Source organism: Lactuca sativa, chromosome 9, assembly GCF_002870075.4.
Source record: "Lactuca sativa cultivar Salinas chromosome 9, Lsat_Salinas_v11, whole genome shotgun sequence".
Lineage (NCBI taxonomy): Eukaryota > Viridiplantae > Streptophyta > Magnoliopsida > Asterales > Asteraceae > Lactuca > Lactuca sativa.
The window spans coordinates 188,280,240-188,294,262 of NC_056631.2; the positions used below are offsets into that span (position 1 = coordinate 188,280,240).

The 14,023-nt window shown below is 32.8% G+C and overlaps 1 protein-coding gene across 1 annotated transcript; it reads left to right on the forward strand.

Moving 5' to 3' along the window:
- The first annotated feature begins 425 nt into the window (after window positions 1–425).
- LOC111889796 (transmembrane emp24 domain-containing protein p24beta2) lies at window positions 426–2,556 on the forward strand. The gene is made up of 4 exons (XM_023885948.3): window positions 426–768; window positions 1,691–1,877; window positions 1,968–2,075; window positions 2,172–2,556. Exons 1-4 carry the CDS (start codon window positions 574–576, stop codon window positions 2,303–2,305), a joined length of 624 nt encoding a protein of 207 aa, XP_023741716.1. The 5' UTR covers window positions 426–573; the 3' UTR covers window positions 2,306–2,556.
- Window positions 2,557–14,023: the final 11,467 nt, after the last annotated feature.

The following is a 14,023-nucleotide window of genomic DNA, read 5'->3' on the forward strand; positions in this document are numbered from 1 at the left end:
TGGACTATTCTAGAGGGTCCGTGGAACACTAGCAGAGTCACAACCTATAAGTATGTGAACTATATGTTCATTAGATGTACTCTAAAAACTCATTGACATGTATTGCGAGTGAACTCTCGAGAATAATATTGTCAATAATAAATGAGAGCTATGGACTTAGCACCTGTTGTATAAACCCTGGCGACGATGTGACTTAGCACCTGTTTTGATTTTGGACCTTCCATGCATGTTAGAAACTTTTTGGACCCTATCCAAAGTTTTTTGAATACCACAGGGACCAATGTTGCAGTTTTGTCTAAAAACATATTTCAAACACAAGGGTGTAAATTATAAATACATGAAAGTGCAAGGTTTCTTGAGTAAACATAACTTTTAAAAACGACATGTTCGAGTTCTCCGCAAGTACTACACTACCTTTCCTTAAAAACAACGGTAAGCTCTCGATCCTAAATTAGATCTCTCCGTTCATCACGATTCTTCGTTTCTACACTTCGATTCATCGATTCTTCTTCTCATTTCTCATTGTTGTTTGAATTGATTCAATCATCGTAATACATATCTAAGTTTGAAACAATGAGATGCTTAACGATTGCTGTTGTTTGGTCGATGTTATTGATCAACGAGGTTGTCGGGATTAGATTCGTGATCGACAGAGACGAGTGTCTGTCTCACAACGTTGAATACGAAGGCGATAATGTTCATGTGTCGTTTGTTGTAATTAAGTCAGAAACCATGTGGCATTTTGCAGAGGATGGTGTTGATCTTGTGGTAATTTTATTTATAAAACATTCCTTTCTTTTCTTATTACATCATCGTATATATGTTTTGTGTTCCTTCATCTTGTCGTTTTGAAACTTTATAGCTTATGTTTTATACAGTTTGCCTGGTTTATGAAATTTTCATTTAAAAAAAAAAAAAACTAACATTCTTCGTTGTACGATTCATGTTTTTGTGCTTATGTTAGGTTCAATCATAGTACTTCTCAAATTCATGTTGATAAGCAAGTAATTTACGTTATGGGTCTAAAAGACCAGACATACAATTTTAATATTTTTAGATTATTTATCTGTTTTACAAGTTGTCATCCCGTATAAATAAAATAAAATATTATGATTTTTCCGAAAACATTGTCAAACCATTGTGATTTTTATGCAAATAAACATAAGATGTTACATAAAAGAAAAAAGATTTTATGTAGAAAAATCTTATTATTTTGAATTTTTTTTTGATAAAGTCCTAAATTTTTTTAACTGAAAAGTCTTATTGTTTTAAGAAAATCACATAATCTGTTATTTCCTGTTAAAATAAAAAATTTGGACAAAATGTTAAAATAAATAAGACTTTTATGTTAAAAAGAGATTTAAGACTTTATAAAAAAAATTTCAAAATAAGAGGACTTTTTTACATAAATTTCAAAAGAAAAAGACCAAATAACTTTTTGATAAATTTCAAAAACATTTTGATAACTTTTTCATAAAAAAAAAAACCAAATAAATAGACAAAACTGAAAATTTAAGTCGACCTAGTGGTTTAGATTGTAAAAAAATATATATTTATTTGAAAAATGGTTAAAATGGTGTTTTTTTTTTTTTTTTTTAATGTTTTATAGCTTCTTCAAAAATGACCAAAACACTAGAAAGTTGGTGTTAGGTGACTAATCCATGAAACTTGAATCTAATGTGAAATACAGATAAAAGGTCCTGGAGACGAACATATACACGAACTCCTAGACAAAACTAGTGAAAAATACGAGTTTTTGGCTCCAAAAAAAGGCGTATATCGATTTTGCTTTACAAACAAATCGCCACATCATGAAACCATAGACTTTGATGTTCATGTCTCCCATCTTGCATACCATGATCAACATGCCAAAGATGGTATTAAAATTTTTAAAATCAATTCTTTCATAATTCAGTTTATATTTACTTTTCTTTTTTACTCCTATAATTTATTATCATAATTTTCAGAGCATTTTACCCCCTTATTTGAACAAATATCAAGACTAGAGGAAGCCCTTTACAATATTCAATTCGAGCAACATTGGTTAGAAGCTGAAACCGATCGTCAGGCAATAGGTATCACTTTCTAACTATAATTCTTTTTTTCCTATTTTTTTCTGATAAAAACATTAAAAAAAAAATGGTGATTTAATTATTTAAATTTGAATGTAGTAAATGAAGGAATGAGTAAAAGAGCAGTTCACAAGGCGATAATTGAATCAGCAGCTTTAATAGGAGCAAGCATTCTTCAAGTTTATCTTCTTCGACATTTATTTGAAAGAAAACTCAGAACTTCAAGAGTTTAGTAATTAAAACAATTTTGAGAATATTATTATTGTATTGTAAAATTCCAAGTTGGAGAATAACTATTTGTTTGTTAAAAAATAAACGAATAAGAAAGTGTGAAACTAAAGAAAAAAACGAAAAGAGAGATATAAATAATAAAGGCAATCACAACATATATAGTTTTGTTTGTTTTGAAGGTTTTAGTTTTACATTATCATGAAAATAAAAAATGAAACCATAATAATAATAATAATAATAATAATAATAATAATAATAATAATAATCAGAAAGAATTCAAGGTTGGAGAAGCAATAAGATACAAGTAGTCTCTCATCATTTTATGCCATGCAACAAAACCACTTCTTCTGCAAAATAAACACAATAGACATGTAATGGAATGGAATAAATAGAGGAATGGAATAAAGAGAGGAATGGAATGAACAATTACATTCCTTCATAAGATGAATAAAAAAGCTTACAGATTGAGGTTTCCCAAGAGTAGCTGTCCCAGATTTGTTATATGTGGAGTCATTCTTAGGTGGTGAGTCAGATGTGCCACCTGTCTTTTTCTCATTCCTGGCTTTGTTGAAAATGACTGTAAAGCCCTCAGCTGATGCAGGGTCATTCACATCCCAGTCACCAAACTTTGGCAATGGTGGACCTTTTTCCTACATATTCAATTCAATCTTTACCTTGTTAGCTATTATGTCAAATTAATTATCTCATCCAAGATCCATAGAAAACTTATCATAAGATCCTAAAGTTTAGTTTCCATCTTATGTTGTTCAGATGAATGATGATTGATGATTGAGGTGATGATAATCACATACAACTATTATACCAGATAATGAGAACTTGAGATTGTTTCTATATGTTTATGTTCTTTGAAACGAACCAAAATGACTTTTTATGTCAAACCTAACACTTACCAAAATTCTTACCAACGCTTTTGCATTAACGATACTTGTAAATTGTAATCAAGAGAAAACATTGTCTACGAAATCGACATCAAATGTACAAGTGAAAATCGGGGAGTAATTCCAAATAGAATACACCAAATGAATCTATTGAAAACTGATGCATCCTATCCTACACGCCTAATCGATTTCACTTGCTAATCGACCCAACTGTAAATCATTTGGAAAGTAGAACAAATTCGATCAAAAACAGCGTCCTCTAAATTACACAGAAACAACACGCAGCAATCGCGAGTTGCAAAATCAAAAGTTCAAAACGAACGAATCTAACAAAGTCCACTGGCGATAGATTACAGATGCGAGTTATACATTCAAATCTTTATAAGATTGGGAGATTGAAACTTACCGCCATGATTTGAGCAGAGAGATGGGTGTGTGTGCGCTTGGGGATTAAGCTCGATTCGAAATCGATTTGATTTGATTGAAAGGTTTTGGGGGATTTTTGAAGAAGTGAAGAACCCAATACCTAACTTTTTAGGGAAAACACAGCTGGCTTTTTGTGGGTCATATTCCACGTACGTCAGCAGACATGGTTTAAAGTAAACGGCCTCTGACGCCGTTTTTTTATTTTAGATAAATTGTTTGCTTTTCAATTTCATTTAATACAAAACCAACCCTTTAAAATGTGTTTACATGTTGAAATTGGACCCAACATGTATATATTTTTCCCGGATGGATCAAATAAGTAATTAAGTTTGAGTTTTTAACCAAAAATGGTAATTACAAATCTTATTTACCAAATAATGTATGTTTTGAAATTTATTGAACAAAAGATGATAAAAACCAAGGTTCTATAAGGCTGGTGGGTGTGAGCAACATGTTATTATATGTTACTATACCAAAAAGTTCCTATATCATCATCCTACTCATAATGGGTGTTATAACACCAAATGTGGAAATGGACAACACCTAATAACATGTAATAACACCATTTATTTTTTATTTTATTTTTTAATTTTATTTTGATGTTTGTAATATTTTGTTTTATTTTTTTAACGGTCAAAAAATCAAAATGTTACCGTTGGAAACAAATTCACTTCGTATTTCACCCGTTGTTGAGCATTACGGGGGTAACGGGCCTTAAGGTAACGCCGGATAACGTGACCCTGGCGCGGTGTGCGAGCCGTTACCACAACGTTTTCTTTGATCCACGTCGGACTCGTCCTCGACGCCATTGCCCGTACCGAGTCGTCTAAAGCTCGTCATGGCTCCGCCATGGCTCGTCACGACTCCAAGGCTTATAGTTGTCGCCGAGCTTTGACAAATTGTCGCCTTAAGTGATATATGTATATACCAATGAATAATAGTAGAATATATATATATATATATATACAAATTTGCCGCCTTATGGCCCGCCATACAAACGACGTGACTCGACATAACTCGAAAAAGTTTGAGGCTTGACATTGTCGCCAAATCACGCCTTACGATATTTAAAACATTGATAAAAACACTATGAATCCAATATTCTTTGACAACAACTTCATTGGCTCACTATTTATACATTTAGATTGAAATTGGTTCAATGGTTCTCTTTTACCTCTCAGTCACAAAGTTCTCTAAGTGTTTAATGTCTTAGATAATAAACTCGTCCAATGAATACTACACATCTACTCTCTCAAAATTCAACATTTCATTTGACTTGTTAAACATGAACATTTGTAAAGAGATTCTTAACAAATAATGTGTGGTAAGTGTGAATCGATTTGATACTGTTATCGGTCAAAATTGAACTATAATCGAACATATGGGTTAAACCCTATGCAATAGCACTATTTGTATTGGGTATCAATTAATATCGATTTAGTTGATTAATTCATATTTAGTTATGTGTTAATATTGGTTAACCATAATTGTTCAAATTTAAAGAAAAAAATAGAGAGTATGTTGCTATAAAAAGTGAAAACAACAAAGGACATTGCTATAAAAACGAAAAATATAAAGCAAACCATTATAATGTTATTTGTTTTAAAGTTTTCATTTAAAACCATTCTCTCTTTTCCAATTAATACTCAATAATCTATATACAGTATAGATTAAGAATCGATATACAATATAGATTAATAATCGGTATACAATATAAATTATTGATTAAAGAATTAGGGAGAGCTAGAGAGGGTCACAAATCATATTTTATGTATGCATGATTTTAACTTACCAGTACAAGAAATATTACATACATAAGACGTTTTCAGTATAAAGCTTTTGGAAGCTTCTAAAAAAACTCGAAAAGTCTTCATTCCTTCTATGATATATTTACATTTATATTTTTATATTAGTTTTAAAGCAATTAGTTCAGCTATGTTGGTAATGTTTCTTTTTCACATGAAAACCATAATCGAACCATATGTCTTTGGTTAATACAAGTTTGAAATCACACAATCTGTTTTAGTAATGGTTTGATCATATCGGATAATTCGGTTTTGATTCGGTTTTTCGGTTATGTAACTCAAAATACATTTTCATCAACAAGCGTTTTGGATCCAACGTAGCTGTCTTTAAAACACAAATTCTTAAGGTTTACTTGCTTCTCTTGTAATAGAAACTAGACATTATTTATTCAAATTGATTTCTAATTTGTGACATTTTAATATGTTCTTGTGGAAATTTAAGTCCATTATGTGTTATTATAATTTGACAATTTTGTGTGATTTGTTATATACTTAAATGTTAGATTTTAATATTTTAGTCAAATTTATGAAAAAAAGTCTCAGACTAAGTTTTGTTTACAAAAAAACACAAAATATCGGTTAAAACTTCGAAAAAAAACCATTTTTAGTCGATATCCTGTCCTTTTTCGTTAGTTTGATTAAAATATTGAGATTTTTTTTTGAAAATTACCCAATGACCACTTCAAACTCTCTACGTTCCTCTTATGCATCGTTGTAGATGTCATGGTGACACTATAGGATCACATGTTATTAGAAAACATCATTACATAACGATTCTTGAACATATAGATTTTCCATTATGTTCTTTAACCTAACTACCACCTAACCTCCATACATTATGTGATATCCTTTTTTATGGTTCGAAAAGACCTTTTTATTTATACTTATTTTAAAACATAGTTTATTTATAAATATGAAATTTGTCCCATAAAAAGTATCCCCGAAGAAATGTTTTTCATTGATTATTAAAAACTTTAGGATGTCATAACTGATACAAAGAACATAAGCATAAACATAATCATTATTGGCCTTACAATATCTAATGACCTATATTTCCTTTAATCTCTCATCAGATCCAAACATCAAATACATTTGTATCAATACCTGTAATACAAAGAAACTGAGTGGATCAGGTTGGGAAACCTGGTGAGTACATAGTGTTTTCAACCCACAATAATATAGTTAATATGTTTAATTATCAAATAGTTAACTCGATTACACATCCAAATTTTCTTTTATTTTTTAATTATTAAGGATCTACCCTGAGGATCATCATAATCATTGTTGCTAACAATATTGTTTCAGAGATTTCTCTACAATGCATGTCAATAGGAATAGAGTACATCAAATGATCACACAATTCATCGCTTACAGGTTATGAGCCTGTCTGCGTTCCACAGGACTTTCATCAATAATCTGGCGGTCGTCGTCTATACTATGTTAGATGACTACATCTCTTGGTACAGTAGTACTAGTAAGTCAAGGCCTATCAATATTATAAGGCCAAAATTGATTTTGCGCGTTGCGCTTTTAGATGTGCTCTTCGTGCACTCCAACGACGTCGATCCTCCGGATTTACGACATGTGTAATATGTCTGCTGGTATACACCCCCTTGTCAATGTGCACCGCGCACCAAACATGCTTAGGGGCGCTCAACTTTTAAAAACTTTGAAAAAATTGTATTTTCTTCATACAAACTACATTTTCGACATTCTTTATATCCACATGTAGCTATCGACGAGATCTACAACTTTCATTTAGACTTCATCAGGTACTTCTCACTTTATTTTGTAACATCCCAATGATGAGGTATTTTCAATTTTAACCCTAAATATGAAAGAATATTTCATTTTGACCCTTGGGTTTGATAAAGATTACAAAAATGACCTATAATGGCATTTCGGTAGTTTTGGTCAGGAGATTAGTACGTTGAGCGTACGTTGTGTACGTTAGGTGTATGGGGGGCGGACCCTAGTACGTTGGGTGTACACTGCGTACGCAGGGCGTACGTGTTAAATCCTCAAACCCTGATTTTTAGGGTTTTGACCATATATAAGCATCATTATCCCCACATTTCTCATTCCCCCATCAGTTTCCATCTAAGAAATCGACCCTCTAGCTAACCCTAAGTGAGAAGAATGCATCTTGAGCTTATCTTTGTGTTTTGTGGTATTCTTGAAGAAGAAGAAGGTGGTGAGAAGAACTTGGAGCTTGGAAGCTACTTGGATCTGAGAGTATGTCCTTGCTAGCAACCTCCAGGAGGTAAAAAGCTTATAACTTGATCACCCTATCTTGTAGATCTAGCTATTTCTTTAGTTGGGGCACTTTTTGTTGGATTAATGTCTAAGTCCATAACTATAATTGGTAAGACTTGACCCGACCCGGCATAGTCCATTTGAGTTGCATGGCATCATGCACTTAGATAGACTATAATGAGAGAAATAAGACACTTATGGTTATTAATATATTATAAGTTCTAGTATATTAATAATAAGAATAATAAGATTATTTAATTACTATTGATCAAGAATTAATCTAGGATTAATTAAGTGATCAAAAGAAGACTAATTAAATATATGGGTTGATTGTGTAAATCATCCATACTTGTATAGTGGGCTAATGCTCCATGGATAATCAAGTTTTGCTAAAACCCATAGGATGGTCCATGGATGCTCCATGGTGTATTTGAACCCATGGATCCAAGGAAATGGAAAGTCATGACAATTAGGGTTTACCCTAATTGTAACACTATATAAAGATCTTATTCTTGACAAAATTGGCGACTAGTATGATTCTAGACAGGGCTAGCCGATTTTCATGAAGTGTAGAATTCTCTCAAGTTATTCCAAGTGTATTTGGTGTTGTGTGAACCATTTGAGGTGTCACACTTGGGGCACTAGGCACTCAAGCTTCATGAAGACTTTCTACATCAAAGAGGTATGTATTCTATCTTGTTACACTTATTGTTTTGTATGCTAGATTAGGATAATACCTTAGAAGTTCTTATTTGCATGTATAATAGAGAAAAACATAGATCCAAGGTATTTAGGGTTGCATGTACACTTAGGAGTGTTAGAATGCTCAAAACCCAACAGTGGTATCAGAGCCTAGGCTTGTTTTCTTGTTATACTTGCAAAGCTGCTTAAAAAATCGAAATTGTTGCTGTCTGATCATCAGACTCGGCGAGTCCATCAGGAGACTCGGCGAGTCCATGCCTAAAAAGTGATCAAATCGATCCAACTCGCCGAGTTGGTTCATGCACTCGACGAGTTAGACCCCCAGACAGCATAAATTCGACTTTTTTGGCTGGAATTGGACTAGGAACATTACCCTAAGATGTTTTTGAACTTATAAACTTGTTTTTGATGTGGTAATGTTCATGCTAATCCAATTTCAAAGATAATTGTCAATAGATTCATGTTTTGTATTAGTTTAAGGTTTAGACTAATTACATGAAAAAGTTTGATTTGAATTATCTTGTTCTTATGAGTTGCTTAGATTAATAGAAAAGTTGAGTGAAATAGTTGTTTTCAATCCAATTTAATCTAAGAGTTGATTCTAAAATGTGTTTTTGTAACTTGTCCTCAAGTTATATGAAAAGTCACATTTAAGTTTCATAAAACTCATAAAAGTTGGCAAATGTTACAAAATGAAGAGTCTAGTTCTAATTAAATGGTGTTATGACTCCATAATTTGTCCTCAAGTTATGGAGGACCAAGAGTCTCTTCATTAAATAATAAATTAAAAAAAGTGTAACCTTAATTAATTCCATAAGTTATAAAATAAAGAAAAGTTAATTCTTTTATTAGTTTAAAGTCTTCCATAACTTGTCCTCAAGTTATGGAACTTGAAGAGTTTTTGGATTAAAACTACTTTAAACACATAAGTTATGGAATTAAGTAGTTTTGAATAGTTTCAAAACTTGCCCTCAAGTTTTGGAAATTGTAAAGTTTTCTCTTATGAATACTTTAATTCCAAGTTAGCCCTTAGAATTTTAAAAGTTAAAATTCAACCCTTATACTTTATAATATTATAAGTTAATAATATATATGTATAAGAGTAAAGTCAGTCTTACCGCTAGTACGCCTCATTCACGAAGCCGGTCTATAAGGTGGGTATAAGGTTGTTGCCTATAAAATGGCAACTTAATGGGTGTCCACTCTCACCCACCGCTTGCTTGACTGGTGGAGGGTCGTTAGCCAAACGGGTTTGACAGGACTAGAATTCTCCCTTCATTAAAAGTATTAATGATAAATACTAAGTAACTAAACTCTTAATAATACCCAATCTTAGTTACTTAGGAAAATGTGAATAAGGTGCTAATCCATGAAATTACACTTTTCACTTTGTTTAAGTCGGTTAGTGGAGCGTGTGTGGTTAACCGGCACACTAACTCGTATTTAACAAGGTGGGTAAAGGGTAACTTAATGTTTATCATAGTATCGATGGAGCGTGTGTGGTTAACCGGCACATCGATTGAGGGGTAAACACTTAAGGGTACCAAGTAATTTGCATGGTTACTTCACACCTTGTTTTGTGATCATCGGCATCCCAGTCACAAAACCTGAAGGGCACACTCGAGATTGAAACATGTCATTGAACAGTTCAATGAATCTCAATAGATCTAGGAGTTTCAAAACCAATTAAAACCTAATAATATCGTTTATCTTGGTGGAAATTGGTGAATCGTCATTCACCTACCTTCAAATATTTTATAGCTTGGATTACGGCATACCTCTTCTAAGTTATAAAATAGTTTGTTGGGTCCTTGCCTTAATATTTCATATTGGGTGTCATATTAAGGACTTTAAAATCAACTATCTTGAATATCTCCCAAAAGATGTCTGGTTTAGATATTTATGATCTTCCCAAATCTCTTGAAACAAGCTTTCCTAAATGAAGATGATGTCCCATGGAAATCATACTTCTTTCACCTCCTCCAATTATTCTCCCTAACCCACAAGTTCAAGGTCACTCAAGCCCTATTGACAAGGCAAGGTCTAGGTGTGATCCCATCTTGGAGATGTAGTCACATATTGACAAGCCGGGAGAGTTGGGTGTCAAAGTCTTGAGAAAGTTGGTGGTTCAATCACTTTATAAGTCACATAGTGAGTTCCTTTGGGACACCTATGAAACAGACTATGACAAGACCCTTAATGATCTTATCTATTTGTTAAGATCAACTTCCTTAAAACTTGATGGACATTGACAACAGTGACACAGGAAATCCAGAAAAGCATTCTCTTCCCAATGGAAAGGGATCGGCCATAGTCAACTCGGTTGACCAAATGGTAAAGAGAAAAGCTAAGTCTGTGATAGTCCCATGTACCATTATCAAAGGGTCCATATGGTAATATTGCCAAAGAAAGGGGCATTGGTTGTGAAGCTGCCAAATTTACCTAAGGATGTTAAAGTCAATAAGTTTGACTCTACTTCAGGTAAAGTCCACTATCTAACTCTGTTAAGTTTCTATTATGAGATTCTTGATACATGATGTGACTGGGTCACATGATGATGTTTTAAGAATCAAAGAAAAGTGAAGAAACTTAAAGAAAGAATATGTTGAATCTGATCGCATAGATGGATTTCTATCGCGTAGTTTGAAGATCGGATTCTTGAGCTACTTCTTAGGAGTTATGAGATATTGCTTAGGAATAGATAACAACAAGTTTTCATATGGATTGTAAGGATAAGTTTTTCCGCAAAGTTTTAAAATAAAAGGAAAATTTTTGAATTTATTTATTTTAAAATATCCTTACAATGGCATCTGTGAAAATTTTTTGTTGCTTATAAGATTCCATTAATAGCAAGAGTGGAAATATGAAATTGATTCTTTCATTTGTGGTAATGTCTAAATTTACCAAATAAGGAAAGATTCTCATCACCCAAGTTTCAATTGGATCGGAACTTGGAATCATGCAAGTTGTATAACATGATGAATGAGAACTTTCAAGTATTGGAAAATTAAGACTAATTACTTGGTCACATGGATGTGTAAGTCAAGTAAAGGACTAAAGGATCGAGTACACATTCTTATGCACTGATTAAGTCCACCACAAAAGATTGATAAGACTATTCGTCATAGTTTACTAAAGCTTAGTAAATATGATTATACTTACAAGCTTAAGTGTAATTCTGAGACATTGGAAAAGGTTCCAATGTATGGCAGAGCGAATAAGAAGAATCAAATTAGGCAGAAGGATAAAAGTTTCTCAAATCTGAAAAGATGGGAAAGTACTTTAGTATCAGTTTTTGTGATCATCTTAATGGTTAAGAAACCATAGCACAATTAGTTCTCTAAGGAAATCTTAGTGCATTCTTATGAATAAGAAGAGGAACTTGAATTGTTGAAGTGGTTAAATCAAGAAGATGAGTCATACTTCGTTCCAATACAAGTCTTAGAGTCATACTCCAAGATTGTAACTTGAGTGACATGTCTCAAAGAAGGTTTAAAACACTTGTCAAATGTAAGAGTAAAAGTTTTCTACTCTTGTACATTTGAAATTGGTAAGTTGTGATGTTTTGGATAAAACAAAGACCAACTTAGGCCAATTGTGTGAAGTGTTTGTCTTGGTTAGAATCCACACTATCTCTTGGATGTTTGACAAGGGAGTCTTATAGGTCAAGAGGACAGTGGGAGTCTTAAAGGTCTTGAAAGTCTCAAGAACTAATCAAGAATAAAACCTGAAGTTCTTCACTAGCACATGACTTGAGGTTTATAACCTATCGTGATGACATATTTTGTGCCCATTCCAGTTAAAGTTGGCTTTGCATATGAGTTCTTAGAGTTCTCAATGTGTTGCACAACAACTTGGAAGCAATGGCAGGCCCTTGAGCTGCCAGGTGGCAAGAAGTTAAGATTGAGTTCAATCCATATGAGTTTGGATTTGTCATTATCCTTGTCTTGTGACTATGGTTTTGACGATTCACATGGATAAGAACACATACACCATAAAAATCTAAGTGTCATAAGGTTTCTCTCCGATTCATGAAAAATGATGGTGAGGAAACACTTTCACTAAGTAGATTTTAGCTAGATAGCAATTATGATATTTGCATTCTCAAAGTCGTTAGTGGAGCGTGTGTGGTTTACCGACACACTAACCTGGACTTGTGAGAAGTGGCAAAAAGGTCTAACCATTATGATTACGACATCCCTCTTCATAATTGTTTAGACATACAAGTGTGCTATCTAAGGGAAGGTGTATGATTTTGATAAAGTCTTATCAAAACAATCTAGTATCAGAAATCTGAACTTTGGTAAGAAAGTCAATGAAGTATTGATTTCTAGAAGTCCAGCTGATTTCTGAGTACATGTCAAAGCTAGTGGGAGCATAAGTGTTATGCTAATAATCATCATGTTAGTGGGAGCATGATAATTATGATAAGTATTGCAAGTTAGCAATGTTAATTATAGAAAACCAAAAGTTTCAATTGGGAAAGAGTTGTTTTGCTATAATTAAGGGAGAGGAAATTATACTTCATCTCAAATCTATAAGCTTAGATCGTGAGGTTTTAATCATTTAGTCAAGGATATATATGAATTTCATGTTGGAATGGCTCAACGTAAGGAAATTCTATATATGGGTCCATTGTTTGCGTTCTAAAATTCGATTATGATTACGGCATCCTTTTTCATAATCTGAATTATGAGAACTTGGCAAATTGAAATGGACATATTATAGCAAAAGACTGGTTTAGTCTTTATGTGAGACATCATGAATTGATTCCCATATGCTTCGGATATAGGATCGATTACATGTGCTATATTCATCCTTTCTAAATTTTTCCAAATGCCTGGGGCATTAAGAAGGGAAAAGGTTTAGAACTGGATATGACTAAAAGGATTAAACAATTGTCGAGGACAATCTAAGGTTTACCAAAGATTGGGTGCTCAAGAATAGTTGGAAGTATAGTGATAATTTTGGAAGGACCATATTGACATAATCTGTAAGGAGGCAACTCCTGTTCAGAAGTGATAGTCAAAATGGAATATGGAGATGTTTCAAAGTTAGAAATTATTCAATCTGTGTAAGATTAGGAAACTTAATGCAAGAAGGATGTTTCCAAGGAGCTGATCTCCTTTGGAATACTCTGTAATGATTGTTGTCAAGTCTTTCTGACTTTGTGCATAATCATTACAAGAGGATCAATGCATATAAGTTTAGAATCTAACAGATTTCAGTAAATGACATGAATTTGGAATTCTTGTATTTGCAGTAAGGATTTGGGAGTGTGAAAAGAGAATCATTGAAGTTATGTTCAATGGATCTAGTTCACAAAGTAAAGATCATAGACAAACATAGTATGCATACGTGGTGTATGGCATGACTAGTGTTTAGAAAACATAGTGTACATGCTTGGAGCATGGGACAACTATTGTTTTAAATTCAAGAATAAAGTTGATAGCTGAAACAATATACAATGAATAATGTGTAATCATATGGTGATAAATAAAAGGTGTTTTATTTATGTTCATAGGTTTTTGATACCATATTGGATTCAATTATTATTGTGTTTCATTTTGCATGTTTTGACTTCCCGAATAAACTAGGTTATTCTTCCGGAATGACTAAGTTATTCAAACCA

Excerpts from the sequence above, each read along its gene's own strand:
- LOC111889796 (XM_023885948.3), top strand. The coding sequence starts at position 574 with ATGAGATGCTTAACGATTGCTGTTGTTTGGTCGATGTTATTGATCAAC. Across the intron at positions 769-1,690 it reads AGGATGGTGTTGATCTTGTG|ATAAAAGGTCCTGGAGACGA; the intron begins GTAATTTTATTT and ends TGTGAAATACAG. Across the intron at positions 1,878-1,967 it reads TGATCAACATGCCAAAGATG|AGCATTTTACCCCCTTATTT; the intron begins GTATTAAAATTT and ends CATAATTTTCAG.